The sequence below is a fragment of the Acinonyx jubatus genome, chromosome C1 (assembly GCF_027475565.1).
Source record: "Acinonyx jubatus isolate Ajub_Pintada_27869175 chromosome C1, VMU_Ajub_asm_v1.0, whole genome shotgun sequence".
NCBI classification, from domain to species: Eukaryota; Metazoa; Chordata; class Mammalia; order Carnivora; family Felidae; genus Acinonyx; species Acinonyx jubatus.
In genome coordinates this window covers 30541074-30559710 of record NC_069381.1, presented here as the reverse complement: position 1 = coordinate 30559710, position 18637 = coordinate 30541074, and the positions used below count along the sequence as shown (strand labels likewise).

The 18637-nt window shown below is 51.6% G+C and overlaps 2 protein-coding genes across 3 annotated transcripts in view; one reads left to right on the top strand and one right to left on the bottom strand.

Moving 5' to 3' along the window:
• MYCL (MYCL proto-oncogene, bHLH transcription factor) overlaps positions 1–18637 on the top strand; it is a 100099-nt gene that overhangs the window by 43296 nt on the left and 38166 nt on the right. The gene's annotated exons all lie outside the window — the stretch shown is intronic.
• MFSD2A (MFSD2 lysolipid transporter A, lysophospholipid) lies at positions 6249–18518 on the bottom strand. 2 transcript variants are annotated; one of them, XM_027059555.2, is made up of 14 exons: positions 18248–18518; positions 16620–16748; positions 15038–15162; positions 10910–11033; positions 10697–10775; positions 10183–10340; positions 9687–9777; positions 9446–9567; positions 9128–9211; positions 8617–8700; positions 8406–8518; positions 7854–7997; positions 7586–7762; positions 6249–6715 (listed from the first exon to the last, which is right to left on the bottom strand). In XM_027059555.2, exons 1-14 carry the CDS (start codon positions 18338–18340, stop codon positions 6652–6654), a joined length of 1587 nt encoding a protein of 528 aa, XP_026915356.1. In that variant the 5' UTR covers positions 18341–18518; the 3' UTR covers positions 6249–6651. The 2 variants fall into 2 exon arrangements, with proteins under 2 accessions (XP_026915356.1, XP_026915355.1); XM_027059554.2 differs by having other exon boundaries at positions 16620–16751; positions 18248–18517.

Genomic DNA, 18637 nt, shown 5'->3' with positions numbered 1-18637 from the left:
CAAAAAGGACACTCTGACCCTCCTTTGTACCCTTGAAAGCAGGGAATAAATCTCCTATGTGAAAGATTACCAGCAGATAAAGAGACATCCTTACCGCCAGAGATGGGAATTCAGGGCCAAAGCCTATATAAACACACCTTGTTACTTTTACTAATTCACTACCCAGCCCAAATTTTGTTTAGAATTCCTTACTAACTGAAGCTCCCAAACATAAGTTTTCTTTGTCCTGTCAATTCTTTGCAGATTTATGTTTCTTTGCCTATAAGGTATAAAAGTTGACAACTTTGGTCACTTTCCTGAGATTCATATTTCTATGAGTTCCCATAAGTGTGAATTAAATATTTCTCGTGTTCATCTGTCTCATGTCAATTTAATCCTTAGACCAGCCAGAAGAACCTTGAAGGGTAAAGTAAAATTCTCCCCTCCCCCCACCCAATAATTACATCTTGCTTCTGCTTCTGGAGGGCTGTGTGATGTTGTGCAACTCCTTTGCCATCTCTGAGCCCAGGAGCCAGGCTGGGTGGTTCCCCTGCATTCCCCAGTACAGACATCCTTCGAGGCTGCACAGGGGTCCTAGAGGGGAAGGCACTGGGATGAGTGACCACTATGACCACAGTGGGAAACAGGAGTCAGGGAGATTCCAGGCCTCATTCCCCATCTCTTAAACTACTGTTAAAGTTAACGGTTACAGTTACTGCCCCAATTAACAGCAACTGCCCCAAGAAACTGCCCCCTCCCTGCTTCTCTGGCCCTAGGTCACCTGCAGGACGTCCCAGACTCCCCACAAGCTATCCAGGCCATGTTAGATCACCTAGGGGTAGGGATCCAGTACACCCACCCTAGGCCAGTTTCAGTAGGATCTCTGCCAGACAGAAGGCAATTTCCTGGATAATGAGCAATCAGAGCTCACTCTGGGCTTGGCTTCTTTAGGGCTTGGGCCTCACCCCGGAAAGGTCCTTGGGCCATAGCAATCAGGGACTTCCTTGATTGCCCTGGAGATATGAGCATTGCCCAGCTCTGCCCAGCTGCCCTGGAAGAAAAGAGGAAGGCCTGGATCTAAGCCAAAACACTCAGACCTAAACCTTCCCTGGCTCTCTACTTTCTCTGTCATTGCTGCTTCTTTCTTCTCCCCTCTATCTCCTGCCTCCCTCCCTGGGGTTACAAATAAATTTTAGCAAGTAGGGAAATTTGCAAATACAGAATCTTCAAATAACGAGAATCAAGTGCATGTTGTCCTAGGGGAGCCTGGAAGAACCTCTGACTGAGCCTGGAAGAGTCAGGGACGACTTGCAAAGAGACGCTACTTTGGCTGTTCCTGTAATACAGAGAGGTCCAGGCAGGGGGCTTGTGACCACAAACTAAGTCATGTGCTTTAACAAAGAACTATTTCTTTCCTATTCATTCCTAGGTATTTCGTTGCTGTCATAAATATGGTCTTCTCTTTCACCATATCTTCTAACTCAGCACTGAACAGAACTTTCTGTAATGATGGATTTGTTCTATAACTACGTTAATAGAGTAGGCACAAATCACATGTGGCTATTGAGAACTTTAAGTGTGACTAGTATGATTGAGAAACTGAATTTTAAAATATTTTTAAAAATTTTTTGTTTTGTTTGAGAGAGAGAGAGAGAGAGAGAGGGAGAGTGAACGAGCACGATCAAGTGGGGGAGGAGCAGAGAGAGAGGGAGAGAAAAAAAATCCCAAGACTCAGGGCCTGAACTCACAAACTGTGAAATCATGACCTATGCCAAAACCAAGAGTAAGTCGCTTAACTAACCAAGCCACCCAGCTGCCCCAAGAAACTGAATTTTAAGTTTTACTTAACTTTAGCTATTTTTAAATGTTTATTTGTTATTTATTTTTTAAAGGGCTTTTCTATTTATTTTGAGAGAGAGACAGAAAAAGAGAAGGGCAGAGAGAGAGAGGGAGAGAAAATCCCAAGCAGGCTCCACACTGTCAGTGCAGAGCCTGATGTGGGGCACCAACTCACAAACTGTGAGATCATGACCTGAGCCGAAGTCGAAACGCTTAACCGACTGAGCCACCCAGGTTTCCCTATTTTTATTTTTTTAAGTTTATTTTTTTTAGTAATCTCTATACCCAGTGTGGGGCTTGAACTCATGACCCTGAGATCAAAAGTTGCATGCTCTTCTGACTGAGCCAGTCATTCGCCCCAATTTTAGCTATTTTAAATTTAAATTCAAATAGCCTCACGGTTATCATGTTGAAAAATGTAGTTTTAACTGATTGCAGATTGTATATATAATAGGTATTAATTTTTGTATGTTAATTTCATACCCCATTTCCTTACAGAATGTTGTTTACAGTAGTTTTTCAGTTGATTGAATTGGGTTCTCTTGGAATACAAACATGTCATTGACAAATGAAGATAATTTTACCTATTATTTTCTAATTTTTATTGATTTTTCTTGTCTAATTGCATCAGCTAATACCTCCAATTAAAAGTTATATAGAAATATTGGTAGTAGTGTGTATTCTTGTTCCTGATTTAATAGAATTTCTAAGTGTGGTTTCTTCTTTTGTATATAAAAATGATACAAACAGGTGACAAATAAATTGTTCTGTCCTAGCTTGTTCCTAGCTTGCTCCTCTGGTGCTCCCTGAGCTACTGAGTTGAGGTGCCACCGTTTCCCAAGTTAGAAATCTAGGGATAACCTTCATTTCTCTCTCCCTCTCTTCTCCCTTCCCTTTTCCTCCCCTCCTCCCTCTCTCTCTCTATTATCCAGGCCAACCAGCTGCCAAATCTGTCTTGTTCCCATTTCCACTGCCACCACCTATCTTGTACTTTTCATTGCCTAGAAACATTAGAAGAGCATTTGCTACATTAGTCACCCTGCTTCCACTTCCTTTTTTAAATTTTTATTTTAGTGTTTGTTTATTTTTGATAGAGAACACACTAGCAGGAGAGGGGCAGAGAGAGAGGGAGACAGTCCCAAACAGGCTCCCCATTGTCAGCACAGAGCCTCATGTGGGACTCAGTCCCCAGAACTGTGAGATCTTGACCTGAGCCAAAACCAGGAGTTGGGCACTTAACTGACTGAGCCACCCAGGCACCCCACCCTGTTTCCACTTTTTCAATCCTTTCTCCACAAAGCAGATGATACGGTCTTTCTAAACTCTTGGTCTATCTTGTGGTGTCCCTACTTAAAACTTGTCAATGTCTTCTCTCTTCTCTTAGGGTAAAGATCAAAAGGCTTCACATGGCCCACAAAGCCTTGAACCATTTGCTTCTGCCTTAAAATTACTTTTCTGTTTAAATCCCTCCAATAGTTTTTTGGCTATTCTCAAAATAAAATTTGAACTCCTACTGAGGCCACAAGGCCCTGGATGGTCTAGTTCCTGTAGACCTCTCCAAACTCACCTCATACTACCTGCATTCACTGCACTTTGGCTGCACTGTTTCCTTTGAGTACTTCAAATACACCGAGCTCTTTCCTACCTCAGTCTTTGCACTAGTTCACTAGTTGATTCTTCTATCTACAGTGCTTTCCCCCAAGCTTTTTGAAGGTCTGCTAATTCTCCTCCTTTGTGATTCAAGTCAAAAGCATTTTCTCAGAACATTCTTTCCTGGGCCCTCAATTTAAAATAGTCTCCACACCAGTTCCCTCTATGACATCACCCTACTTCTTTCATGGTGCTTCTTACAATCCAAAATTATCTTATTTATATGCCCACTTATTTGTCATTGGTCCCCACTGAGCATGTAAACTCTTTTATTTACCACTCTATACTCAGAGCCAGTGCATGACACACAGTAGGCCCAATAGAAATATTTGTTCCATAAAATGGATAGCCAAGGTCAGAGTCAATGACAGATCTTGGAATTCCTTCTTTGCAGTGTTGAAAGGTGTTGCTTGCCACTTTCTTCCAGCAGGTGGAGCCAAAGCCACACCTGTTTCTTAGCGAGAGTAGGGGGTGGGATGTATGATTGGCATGGCTGAGGGCAGTAGGGCAGAGTCAAGAGACAGGCAGGGTTTTCTGTAGTAATGCTGGATCCAAGCAGAGAGGAACTCAAGAATGCGCTTCTCAAAGGATGAGTAGATATGAGCTGTCCAGAAGGCACGTGGTGTTGCCAAAGACCCAAGGAGTTTCTGGGATCCCTGGGTTGCTTTCCTACTCACCCCCCCCCAACCCCCCATATCATCTTCTAAGAAATAAGCAGGGGGTCTTTGAGGAGAACAATTTTCTGTGAGCATGAAACTGAAGAGGGGGTTTTCAATTCCCAATCTCCATTGTACAACTGGGGGAAATGGAGGCCAGAGAAAGGCATCATGGTGGGTCAGCGCCAGTTGAGTGTGGCTCACAAAGCCTTCTTGCTGGAGCTTGCGTTTAAAAACTCAGCTGCATAAGCCCCACCCCACCGTGCCCAGCCCTGAGCTCAATATGGGAGACTAAAGTGGAAGGGGTGTGGATTCTCAAGAGCTTCCCCAAGGGACAGAGGTGCAGGAATTGCTTTAGAGAGGCATTCTGGAGCCAAGGTGTATTGGACCAGTGTCTATCAGATGGACCAGGGGCCAGAGTATGTTCCAGGGCTGGGCAGGTGGCCTGGGGGGCGCTGGGGAAATCAGCAAAGGTCTCTGACTTCCTCTTGAAAGCAATGGGGACTCAGAAGGGTTTCTAAATAGGATGGCCACTTTGGTTATCTTGGATAGTTTAAAGAAGGAATGTGAGGAGATCAAATCAAAGACAGAGACCAGTGAGGCTGCTGGTATAATCCTCCTGGTGAGAGACCGGATAAGTAATTGTAGGGATGGGAAAGAAGCAAGCTTGAGTGGTTTAGGAAGTTTAAAATAATTTTTATTTTTTTAAAGACAGGATTTGGTGGGTGTTGGGAGTACAGGGAGAGGGGAGGTAGGAGTGGGTTTCTGCAAACATTATCTGAGTCCCTGAGCACTCCAACTACAAAGGCCAACCCAGAGCCCAGGGCCCCTGGCCTGCCCAGGCAGCCTGACCCTGAGATGGCAGCTGTAAAGGCAGCAGGACCTGGCTTGGAGGTGACCAGACTCTTGGTTCACACAATGGCCTAAAGTAGTGGGTGAGAGCACTGGCCTTATAGCCAGACAGAATGGATTCAAACATCGTCTCCTCTGATGACCTCGGACAAGTTACTTTTCTGTGCCTCAGCTTCCTTATCCGTAAACTGGGAATAATAATGGACTCACCTCACAGAGAAATTATGCATCTGGTTGTGCCTGTTAGTAACACTTGATAAATTTATGAAAGTGGCTTGGCAGAACTTCAGAGCAAAAATGGAGCCTCCCCTGCTCCCTCCGAAAATGGAGCCCTAGACCCAAAGTAAAAACCAAGCCTGAATAGTGCACACACTTCTCTTCTCTGGCCTGCATTTATCCATCTATAAAATAGAGAAGCTGGACTGGTACCCCTGATCCTGCCAGCTTGGCCTAAGTGTATGAGACCCAGTGATGTGCTGGGGGGCAAGTAGAGAGCTGACTGTTAAATTTTTGGGAACTTCTGTTAGTATATCCATTGGTAGGTAACCTGAAATTGGCTACAGCAAGAGCATTTACACCATGGAAACAGACAAGCGCTATAAACCAGGTCTTCCCCAGCAGCCTCCTCCCCACCAGAGGTGGTTTTTCACCGGCACACCTGTGGGGAGAACCCTTCCTCAACCGACACACAAACCCAGCCAGGTACAGTCTCACTTTCCAACACCATCATTAACAGCTACGGGGAAAGAATCACAGGTCTCGGGACCCCACACAGCCCCAAGCACATAGGATATGTGCCAGCTCCACATGCTCAGGCAGGCACAGGGCACAGGCCTGGGCAGAGCAGCCTGTCTGTCTGACAGCCAGCAGGTCGCTCTCAGACACAGGGGAGTGGAGAGTGGTGGTTAAGGTCCCAGAGTCTCACAGACCTGGGATGATATTTCAGTACGGTAACTCTTGGCCATGTGACCTTAGCCACGTCCCTCTCTATACTGGAGCTCAGTTTTCTTCTCTTTAAAGTGGAATAGTCCTGACATAGCAAGACAGTTTCAAGGATTGAGGGTGAACACCAACAAAGTGAAGGTAAAGCCTCCACACTGTGCCTGGTACAGATAGGGGTTTAGTAAATGTTAGCCAATGCTGTTATCACACCTCCAGACACATTCTTCCCCACCGGGGCACCTGCAGCTTAGTGTTCCCTCTCACCATCTGCGTCTTGGCACAGAAGGGGTCAGGGCAAAGTGGCTGAGGGCAAAGACAGAAACAGGAACCTCTGGTTTCCAGCTTTTATCAAAATTAATAACATTAATAGCTCACAGACATATACATACACACACATTGCTATGTACATGGTCATTAAGTTATTAATTAGTCTCTGTATAAAACGTTTCCACATTAGTGTTCCGGGCTAGGCCCGATCAGTCCTTGGCATATTCACAGTAGCAGCCCCGGGGCTTGGCCCCATGGGCAGGCAGATGTGAGGCAGGTGGCTGTACGAACAGCCCTCCCCATGGCAGGCACAGGAGGTATCCTGGACCACTTACTCTTGAGTCTTTGGCTCCCTTCCTGGCACCTGGAGACCAGGTATTCAGCGATCAGGCAAGTAGGTCCTGATTTCTCCTGTGGTCCGGGACCCAGGCACTGTGGATGGTGGCTTCAGGCAACACAGCAGACCCTAGAGGATTCTGGCCAGCTCTGTAGAGTCTGTGTCAGAGCAGCCAGAGCTGCTGGCCTCTTCCCTGCAAGAGCCGAAGGAGACGGGTTGGAGGAAGCATCCTTACCCCTTCCCTGTCCCTAACTGCCTTGTGCCTTGTTCCGCATAGGACCTTGGCCCTAGTCTTAGCCAGCTGTCAGGTGTGTTTTTACACAGTTCACAACCAGTGCAACTGTACAGGTGAGTCTAAACTATAGGATGTAGACAGTTTGCTCACTCCCTCTCTCAATCCAGAAACTGCCAGTTGGTCTGTCTGCAACTCTCATTGCCCACAGGGTACTACAAGCCCTGGAACTATACTTTGGACTTGGGCTGGCATGATTCACTTGACCCTGCCTTCTGGTCTCCCGAAAGGCAGGCTCAGGCCACACCTGAGACCCTGCACACCAAGAGAGCTGTGAAGAATACAGGCCGTGGAGTGAGAACGTCAGGGTGCAAACCCCAGTTCTACTCCTTATCAGCTGGGCCAATTACTCTTCCTGGCTAAGCCTCTGTTTCTTCATCTACCAAGTGGGAATTGTAGGAATCTCCTGACACCTGGGGTTGTTGAAGAACTGTAGGAGATCATGAATGCCCATTCCCTAAAATGTAAACTCCACGAAGGCAGAGATTCTGTTTGTTTCATTCACTAGAGCAATGCCGGTCACATAGTAGGTTTCCAATAAGTATCTGTTGAATGAATAAATGTAAAACCAGCCAGCACAGTGACCGGCATGCAGCTAAGTATCAGAGAGATGTCAGCTGACATTATTATCAGTCAGCAGTGAGAAGGGGAAATAGAGCAGGAACCATTGAGGGAAAATGGGCAGGAAGTTAAGTCAGGATTTGGCCACAGGAGGCACGAGCTGAGGGGTTAGATTGGATGATGCCCCCTCCTCCACCCCCCTGCTCTCACCTCAGAGCCTGCAAGTCCTTCTTGTTCTGCCGCCGCTTCTCCTCATCAATGGGGTACAGCTTGAAGAGCAGCAGGCCTAGCAGGATGAGGACTATGGGGGCTATGGTCACCAGCATCTTCAGTGTGAACTTGACACGTGCCGGCTGCGAGCAGCCACGGGTCTGGTACCCGGCAAAGCTGTGGGACCCAGTGGTCAGGGGAGTGGTGAGGGCAGGGCACCTGGGGCCCAGCCCTGCCCAGCACTGCTCCAAGACCCCACCCCACTCACTCAAGACTGAGGGTGGAGATGCCCAATGAGACTCCAGAGGCGAACTTGGTGAAGAAGACGTAGAAGGAGAAGAAGATGGGCTCGGTTCCATGAGACTGGGGCTGCTTCAAGTGGAAGTCGTCAATGACATCAGGCAGCATGGACCTGCGGAGTGGTGGCAGCCATGAGGACCCACCCACCCAGCACTCCAGGGCCCCTGCTAGCCCATGTGGCGCCTCTGTGTCAGTAAGAAGAGGTGGCCCTCTGAGACTCTGTAGGCCCAGGGCACACAGCTCCGTGAAGTTCACAACTTCGTGGATGCTGCCCCGGTCTAGGCGTGCAGCTTGGTAAGTAGAGTGCAAACCAGATTTAAGCCCCCCATGTCCCATCCTGATTAGGTGTTTTTGCACAGTTCACAACCAGTGCAACTGTACAGGGAAGACTTGTTCTACCCCCAACCTGGACCCACAGAATGGTCTGCAGGAGAAGTTCCTGCGGAATTGTCCCCAAGGAGTTTCAAAATAGGGGCTAGGGGGCTGGGAAACATAGCCAGGTGGGCCTATATACACTCACCAGGGTAGTAAGAAGGCCGCTGCCACACTGATGCCGGCTGCCACGGCTACCACGTATGTGATAATCAGATTACTCTTCATGAAGGCCACCAAGATGAGAAATGGCACTGCTGACTAGGAGAAGGGGTGAGTACGGGAAGATGGGTCAGCCTGGAGACTCCCACCAGCAATCCCCAACCCAGTCCGGGCCCTACCCCTTCAGCCCCACTCACTGAAATCCCAATGTATACTGCTGTCTTCTTGCCATATCGGGTTAGGAACCACTGCCAGATGGGAATGGTGAATGTGGCCGAGAGCTGGGGATGCACAGTAGGGGGTGAGGGAAGTGGGTTAGTCATGAACCCCTGTTGCCCTTCCCAGGACCTCAAAGAAACTCCTAGCAGCCAGATGACACCATCTGGGCAGTAAGAAAGCTGACAGGCACCACTGACGGCTCTCCAGGGGAGCCGAGAGCTAGTCCCAATCTTATCTCCTGCCTTCTCTGAGCTCAGCTGAGCATAGCTTCTCAAAGTTCTTGGTTTCTGCTATGTTCTCTACCGGAATATCTTGCCCCACATCTTTCACAGTCCTATCTAAGCAATTGTAGGTCAGATCCAACTGACGATTCTGAGATTCCTCCCTCAGCCCTCCTAACCTTAGTCGGTCCGGGAAATATCCTCTGACTACGCAAAGAACCATCTAGAAGTCCAGGCTGCCTACCCACCCTCGGGGCCCCACACACACCATGATGGCCAGGAGCAGATTCTGGAATTCATTTCGGAAGCCCAAGGTGTAGGTGCAAAACAAGGCGAAGTTCCCCTCCACCAGCTGGGGGATGGGCAGCGTATAGGAAAGGAAATGTAAGGAAAGACATGAGGTCAAGGCCAAGGCTTCCCCATGTTCCAGAGACCTCTGCTCACCCCACCCCCAATCCATCTGTCCCTCAGGCTTCGTCACTGAGTCCTTGTTTTACCCCACCCCTATTGCACTCCCCTCAACCCCCACTCATCCACTCCCCACCACTGCCTGCTCTCAGGCTGAGCATGTCAGGCCCCCACTCACCATGAAAGCCAGGGAGGTGAAGAGGAAGCCAGCAATAAGTTTGACATATGGGCCATGGCTCATGACCAGTCGGAGGCCCCGAAAAAAGGACATCGGCTCAGCCTGCTGAGTCTCATAGGGTTCTGGGGGCCAGAGGGGACAGTGAGGAAGGAGCAGAGACACCTCCCAAAGCCTGAGGCCCAGGCAGAGGGACAAAGCCCTGCAGCGCCGGGGCCTGCACCGCTCCCCTGGGATCCCTCACCTCTCTGCTCCCGCACGCCCAGGGTGAGGATGACAGCACAGATGACATAGATGGAGGCAATAACTCCTGCCGCCAGCAGGTATGCATTTTGCTGCAAAGGGGATAAAGGCAACATAGAGACCATCAGTCTGATCTCATCCCAACTCTCAGCAGCTCCACTCCGTGGGCCAGTCCCTTCTCTGGGGCCTGTCTCCACTGGTGAAGTGGGAGAACTATCCTGGGCTGGCTGCTGCTTCCCATGGCTAGGCAAAGTCCAGAGGAACAGAATGTTAAGAAGCCAGGCTATGGAGTGTGAGAGCTCCCCCAGATCTAGTTTCTGTAAATCACTAGTTCTATGACCCTGGCCAAATTATTTAGAATTATCAGAAATTATCAGAAAAGTGGGCATATTAACAGTTTGTAGAGCAAATGCCCAATAGTCACTATGCTGAGGATGACTGCAAACCACCCCATTGTGCCTCATCTCCCCAGATCCCTGTGCAGCCAAGGGCCTCACCGTTTCTTTGAGTGAGGTGGCGCTCTGTGTGTGATTGGTACCTTCCGAAGCCAGTGCAGAACCATTGGGGTCCTGGAGGCAAGGCGTATCCGCTTGGCCCACGATTTGCCCCTGGATCGCTGTGCCCAGCACGGTGCCCAGTACCTCCACGGTCATTCCTGAATGGTAAAAGGGTCCTTTGGAGGGGCCTTGTGGCTTGTAGGCCCCCAGGGAGGAAAGTCAGGTGGACAGATGCCCAGTTCTAGCCCCAGGTGATGGTAGCAGCTCCAGGAGGGTAGATACAGGGTGGTGAGGCAGATGACGCCTTGGCCTAACCTTATGGCCTTGCTTTGTATGACCTCTGGCTGGCTAGTCCCTGCACCTCTCTGTTCTCACCAAAGCAATAAAAGGATCAAGTTATTTTTGAGATGGTTTTACACCCACTCCCAGCAAGGGAAGAAATGTGGCGGGAGGGTCAGGAACAATAGACCCACGGTCCCCGGTGGATGGATCAGTGGGCTGGAGAGAGACTTACGATACGCAGTGGCAGAATCCCGCTCACTCTGCTCTGTGCTGATGAACATCGTGAGAGCTGAGTAGGGAACGTGGAAACACTGGCATGGAAGAGAGGCCCTTGACCAGTCAGATGATGGACAGGCAGATGTGGCTTTGGGCACCAACCCTGGAGGCCCCAGGGACTGCCCTCATTCCTCCCCACCAGACACCCAGGGGAGGTGCCCACACTCACCGTGACCAGTGTCTCAAACAGGCAATAGAAAAGCAGGTACCACAGGGCCTGGCCCTGTGGGAAGTCAGGCACGAACCAGATGAGGAAGTAAGCAATGATGGCCAGGGGTGTGGAGAAGATGATCCTGAGGAAGGGGAAGGTCTGAGTAGGGGCTGGATGCCAAAACTCCAGGATCTGGGCCCCAGCCTGGACTGCTCTGTAGTCCCACAGGGTGCCTGCCGGGAAGGAAATTCCTCCCCCTGAATCTACCCACCCCAGGGTCTCTGGGAAGAGGCTACTGGCCAAGCCCGGAAGGGCTGACTTCAGCAGTGCCCCTGGACTGAAATCCTGAGCACGGAGCAGGAGGTCAGACCCTGAATCTTGCCTACATCTCCCCAGTGGAGAGGGCTCCCGAGGCAGGGGCTTCCTATGGGCTGGGGGAACTGAGAATGGCAGCTAACCCTCGGGTAGTAGGGTGGCAGGGAGCAACCCCAATACCAGTGTTCTTACGCGCACACACATACAGTCAGCACACATACACACACACTGTGGGCACACACACAGCGGTAGGGGAGGCTGACTCCAGGCGGAAGGACTGGGCTTAGTGAGATAATTATAATGGGGCGTAAACATGTGCCTTCCCACTTGTGCATTCTACACCGTCGCAAAAGCGGTTAGACCTCAGGAGGGACCGAATGCATGTCATTAGTACACACAGGCAGCAAAGAGCAGCGGCTAAAAGAAACCCCTCTGGAGCCATACTTCAGGAACCCAATTCTGGCTCTACCAGTGACTATAAATACCTTACAAGTTATTTAACTTCTCTGAGGCTTATTTTCTCATCTGTAAAATGACACTAGTAACAGCACTTACCTTACATTCCACATTTACTCAAAAGATATTCAAGTGCCAGCAACGTGCTAAGCACTATTCTTATTACTTAGGATGTTACCAGTGAACGAAACAGACGAAAGCTATGGCCCTGGGGGATCTTATATTCTAGTTGGCAAATGAAGAATAAGCATCATTTAAAAGTTATATATATTATTCAGCCTTAAAAAGAAACGAAAGTCTGACACAGGCTACAACCCAGATGGACCCTGAGGACATTGTGGTAAATGAAATGGGCCAGACACAAAAGGATAAATATGGCATGATCCTGTTCTCAAGACACCTAGAGTAGGTGTTCAAGGACAGGGAGTACAGTGGTGGTTGCCAGGTGCTGTGGGGAGGGTGGTATGGGAATTATTTTTTTCATGGGGACAGAGTTTCAGTTTGGGAAGATGCAAAAGTTCTGGAGATGGATGGTGGTGATGGTTGCACAGCAATGAGAATGTACTTGATGATACTGAAGTGTACATTTAAAAATGGTTACAATGGCGGGGGGGGGGTGCCTGGGTGGCTCGGTTGGTTGAGCGTCCGACCTCGGCTCAGGTCATGATCTCGCGGTTTGTGAGTTCGAGCCCCGCGTTGGGCTCCGTGCTGACAGCTCAGAGCCTGGAGCCTGCTTCGGATTCTGTGTCTCCCTCTCTCTCGGACCCTCCCCCACTTGTGCTCTATCTCTATCAAAAATAAATAAAATGCAAACAAAAAAAATTTTTTTTAATGGTTAAAATGGCAAAAGTTTATGTTATGTGTACATTTTACCACAGTTTTCAAAAGGTTATGTATTAGAAGGTGATTAAGTGCCATGGAGAAAAGAAAGCAGTCTAAAGGGGATTAGGAGTATGGGGGTAGAGGTGACAAGAGCAGACAGGGTAGCCCTCACGGAGGTGCTGATATCTGTGCCAAGACTCGGCTGAGAGGAGGGAGTTGGCCTTGAGCAGTTGTCTGAGGCAAATGTGTGTCGGGCAGGAACAGTCAGTGCAGAGGTGCTCAAGCAAGTTTGAGGAGAAGCAAGGAGGCTACTGGGGCTGGAGTGGAGTGAGCACAGGAGGTGGGATTAGGAGATGGGGTTGGAGGACATGGAGTACCAGGTCATGTCCTTACAGGCCACCGTAAGGACTTTGGTTCTATCTCATAGAGTTGAAGTAGTTTTGAGACTTTAATAAGTTGATACTAAAATGTAGAACAGTGCTTGGGACATAGTAAGTGCTCACTGTGACTACCACACCAGAAAGCCCAGCGGGAGAGTACAGGTCCATGGCCAGGGAATCAGACCTCAGGCCCAGCCCTGCTGCATCCCAGCCTGCCCTTGTGACCCTGTGGATACTCTGCCTCTCACCACGTGGCCTTGGGAACTCCAGGGAGAGCGTCTGTCAAAGTCTTCCTGGTCGGAGGGGTGGATGTAAGTGCTGGCTAAGGGCAGGGGCTGCTCTGAGGCCTGAGAAGATAGTGGGCCACAGGGCTGATGAACCCTGAAAGGCGCAGCCTCTACCCGCACCACAAAAAGGGGCTGGGTCCCGGGCCTGAGGGACCTAGGTCCTGGCTGTGGTATGGACCAGGAGGAGGTCCCGTAGCCTACACAAAAGCCCCTCAACCCCCCACTGATCCAACGTGCGCTCAGACACAGGGGTGGAGGTACCATTCAAGAAGTATCACCCAGAATTACTACCCAAACAGGTGAGGGCATGTACGCAGACACCGTGCTAAGTCAGAAACCTGCCTGAAGGCCCCTCAGCAACTTCACCAGGCTGGCTGCCACACCTGCCCAGCTCCAGGGCCTCAGATTCTGCTTCCCACAGGGAGGGCCTCCTCTTTTCTCCCTCTCTGCCCTCCCCCCTCCTTCCCGAATCCACGCGTCTCCTCGGAGAACAAGGGCTCCTTCCGTCAGCCTTCGTCAAACACTCCTTCCTCTCCTTTCGCTGAGAAGCTGAGAAACCGAATGTGACTGGAAGTAACCCAGCTGCTGCCGCCGGCCACCGCAAGGGGCTGTCCAGGGTAGCTCTCTCCCATTGGCTGTGCCTCATGAGGAGATGTGGCAGCAGAGCCCCACCTCCCACAGGCTGCCAGGGACTCGGGTCTGGGGCCCAGCCTTGTGGGCTGGCTCCTACCTGGGCGGCCTGTCCAGGTGAGGCGGATGGTCCTGCCTTGCAGCCACCCCCATCCCATCGCCATCTCCCTCCCCCTCCCCCTCCCCACAAATCCACCCACCCCCCCCACCCCCGCAGCCCTGCAGCCTGGATCAAAGGCCCCAATCTGGGCCTTAGCCAGGGGCTGGTGCGATTGTGGTGGGAGGGGGGCCTCGTGGGAAAGGAAGTTGTGGGGGTGGAGTGGGAGCTGTGGGAAGAGCTTTGAAGGCCGGAGACCAGGTATGGGCACCCCTGGGGCAGGAAGGCGCCCATTTGAGCCTGGATGGGCTGGAGATGAAAGGGGTATGTCCACCCCCCTCCCCCCACCAAGCAGGATGTCCTGGAGAGAACCAGAGCTCCAGACTGTCAGCTGGTCCCGTGTGTCTCCCTTGGCTGTGTGATCTGTGGTACTACCTCCCCCCACTTTGCCCTATAGCCTGAGGCTGAGTAGTGTAGGCTTTGTATCAAGGGAAAAGGTAGTTTACATCATCCAAGGGGCCAGAGGTTATGGTTCTGCAAATCCCATTCTTGGTATTACCCTCCACCCTTGACCACCAGGAGCTACTCTGAAGGGGTGCCAAATTATACATTACTTAATATGTGCCAAGCACCGTTCTAAGTACTTTACATATAAAAAAAAATTAATCCTCACCATAAACGCATGAGATAGGCATAATTATTATCTCCATTTTGCAGATGAAAAACTTGAGGCTCAGAGATGTTAAGTGATTTGCCCAAGGTTGCATAGCTGTGAGTGGTGAAACACAGGCAGGCTGGCTTCCGAGTATAACCTCTCAACCACTGTGCAGCACTATCTCTGCCGCTGTAATGACTGAGGGGGAGGAGTTAGAATTCCAGCTTCGCAGGAGGGAATGGACTTTGGGGAGCAATGGGGCCTGGTGTAGGGGAAGCTGCTCAGTCTGGCAATTTAGCCAGCCTGGGAAATGAATTGGCAGAGCATCCATCCCAGTGCCCATGCCTGGGGCAGCTGAGGCCTCAGCTGGGTTTCAACACTCGGTTTTCTGCGTCATTTCTTCTCACCCCCCAGCCTGTGACAAGTCAGATGGAAGGATCAAGAGTTAGTGGGCATGCCTGAAGCCCTGCCTTCTGCCACCTCAGAGGAGCCTCTTTTACTCACCAGGGCATGAGGCGGCCCAGGCGGGTCCAGGAAGATTTGCTAATGCAGAAGCCCACGAGGGGGTCTGTGAAGGCATCCCAAGCTCGGCCCACAAATAGGATGATGGAGGCAGAGAAAGGGTCCACCTGGAATGGGGAACAGGTAAAAGGTGACCCCTTCATCCTTCTACTCATCTCAACCCTCGATGGTAGGCAAAAGCAGGGCCTCCCTCCCCATCTCAGCCAGGCCCTTGGGACTCTGGGCTGCTCTCACTCAGGCCTTCATCATCTTCTCTTGCCTTGTTCATAATGATAACAGCTCCCTGATAGCAGCCAGTGCAGAGTGCCTTAGAAGTTTTCCCAGATCTGCACCCTTATGTACTCCCTTCCACTGCCCTTGAAAACACTCCCCATCGACTAGAATGAATCCAGAATCACTTCCTTGCTTCCCTCTCACAGCCCTGAGCGCCAAGCACCTGGTATCAAAATGAGCATTTGCTCATTTGACTACAGTGGGCCTCAACTTCCCCATCTGTATAATGGGAGTTATGAACCCTATCTTACAGGACTGGAGTTAAGATCCCTGTCTTACAGGTCAAGCTCTATCCTGGATGTGGAAAGGAATCTTTAGATGCTTTTAAAAAGTGATCTGTGACTATCCACTGAAGCCATCCCCCTCCCTGCAAACCTTTTAGGCCTAAATAGTTTCTCTGGACTCTTCCTTACATCCATCAAAGCTCTACTATATTGCTTTTGCTCCAGGAAATAGGGAAACTGGTGGCCTCTCTCACACTGTAGTTTCCCCAAACTGACTCTCCCTAACCTCACACTCATGAAGACAATTCTATACTTTGATTGCAGGTTCCTCATATTTGTACCCCACTCAGGACCCAGCCCATGGGAAAACTAGCTGCTTGAAAGAAGTTATTTGTCCTTTCTGGGGCTCAGTGTTCCCCACCTAGAAATGGATACAATGAAGATGCTTTGCCTGCAGTGGCTGTTGAGCCTCCCACTCTCCCATCCAGACAAGGTGAATTCTCAGGATGCCAGGCTGCTGGCCAAAGCTTCTCAGAACAGAGAAGAACCCTGCTTTACCCTAAGTACCTCTCTCAGTCAAAGACCCTGTGCACTGGGCGCCTTAACCTAGCTCAGCACTTGGGGGCCTCTCTGCCCACTGACATGCCTCGGCCTCTCAGGTGAAGGTGGGAAACAGCTTATGTACAAGCCTGGCAACATCTACCAGCCCCTGAGCTGGGCCAGCTGACTGTTGTCCAGCTGGGGACATGGTGTGCCAGTCTCTTCTAAGAACAGGGTCACCAGCAGGCTCCATTCTTTCTCGCACCACTGTCTGCCCCTCCAGGCTCTGTTGCTCTTGCCAGGCAAGGAGAAGTTGCCTGACCTTGCCAACTAAGACTCCTGGGGCAGATAGACTCCCCTGCTGAATACTTTCCAAAGCAAGCCTTCTTATTTCTTATCTACGGCTGACTCTGAGAGGCAGCAAAGTAGGGATTCCCAGTCCCATTTCACAGATGGGGAAAACTGAACGTATCTACCCTCCCACCTCAGGATGCTGGAGGAGCCCTGGTGGGCTCAGCCCCACTTACCTGAGCCACATCCAACAGGTAGATCTGCAGGAAGAACCCCAGGGCACAGCCCGTCACCTGGTAGGGGGCCCCCCCAACTGCATAGCAAAGCTTGTTGCAAATGGACAACTGTTGTTTCTTCTTTGGTTCCTTCTGGGAAGAAGAGGAAAGGATGAAAAGAGACCCAGGATCCTGGCCTCCATCCTAGAAGGTTCCAGAGGCGGGACCATTCTTCTGATCCACTCTGCCAGGAGGAACAAGTCTACCTTGCCCTGTTCCCACCCAGGGTGATCTCACTTCCTACAAGAAAAGAAAGGTATTCTCTATCTTAGGAAGCTGGAAAAGGGGATTCCACACCAAGGAAGTGGCCCCTAAGCCACCCTACCCCCAGATTGTGAATTAATTTAGCAGCCCACCGTTCCTAAAAACAAAACAAACAACAACAACAACTTCCCGTAGGGTTCCAACCATGCTCTGTTCCAGTTGGAGGGGGAGCATGCTCCAGAAGCAGACCTGTGGACCTGTCCCCACCAGGCACCACCAACCGTCACAACCTGAAAATCCTCCGGCTGCCAAGAGCTGCCTAAGCCCAGCCCCTGCTCCCGCCCTAGTTCAGAGGCCAGGACCCACCTGCCTACTGGGTGAGGGGCCCAGCCCAGCTGGCTGGGGGCACAGCTGTTCCTTCCATCTGTCCCAGAGCGACCCTGGCCCCTGTAGTCAGCCAGAGCTTGAGGCAAACCCGGGAGCTGTCCTACCCTCCCTCTTGCTATTCCCCATCCCCAGTTCCTAGGGAACCTTGGAGAGGGGAGGAAAGGCCTCTAGGTACAGGGCTGGGCCCTATTTGGGTGGGGCACTAGAGAGATTGAGTTTGCCCAGGAAAGTGAAGATTACTCATATTAGAGCATAATTGCTCCCCCCCACCCCCACCCCCCACACACACTCCGCTCCTTGCAAGGATCACTTAATAAAACTAAAAGGAAACGGCAGTCACCTCCCAGGCAGATACCTATTGCCTGGGATCTCCCCCTGGAGTCGCCTGATTCAAATGGGTCCTTCACTAGGTCCAGAGAGCTGGGGATGGGGTCGAAGGTCAGGACACGCAAAGCAAGGCGCGCTCATCAACACCCACACTCACACAAGGGCCTCTCTCTCTCGGAAGTGCTACTCTTTTAAGAGCAGAGAGCCCTTGTTCTTATGAATGAACTTGAGCGGCCCTCACCGCAGAGTTGAGGTGCCAGCGCGGGCATGTGGGGGTGGGGAGTAGGGGCTGAGAGATGGGGAATTAAGGGGAGTTTCCCGGATTTCTGGGGTCTCTGGCTTCCAGGGCGGCAATCCTAAACCGCTCGTCACAGAAGAACGGAAACCGGCTCTACACAGCCAGGCACCACGTGAAGCTGCCGGCGCGGCCGCTCGGCGGAGAGGCGGGGTGGGGATGAGCAAAAGGGGGCGTCTACAAATCCTCTCCATCACCCCCTGTCCCCAAGGCCGGTACCCCCCGGCCCTCCCCTGCCACTGGGCTAGCCTGTCCCCGGCTAGCCCGAGGCGTCCGGAACCAAACCTCTTCCTCGACGTCCCCATCTCAGCTTGCTCTCACCCTTAGCCCTCCGCCCGGGGGGGGGGGGGGGGCGGTAAGGGGGGGGGGTCCTCACCTTCACCTGGGCCGGCCGTTCAGCGGCTTGGAGGATGCCGGTGGGCAGCAGCCCCGCCGCGGAGCCGCTCTCGGAGCCCTCTCCCTTGGCCATGACCCGCGGGCCACGCCGCCTGGGACCGGAAAGCCGGGATGCGCCTCTGCTCCGCGGGACTCCGCTCTGCTGGGACTCCCGTCGTGGCCGCCGCCGCCGCCGCCGCCGCCGCCGCCGCCGCCACGGCCGCCTCTCGCTAGTAAACCCGGCGGGCGGGCGAGGCGCACACTCCCCTGCACGCCCCCTCGCGCCTCTTAAAGGCCCGGCCCTGCCCACTCTGATCCAATCGCCGAGCCGGCTGCCCTGCCTGCAGCCAATCTCCTCGCCCGCCTGGCGGCTCTCCCGCCTGCCTAAGCC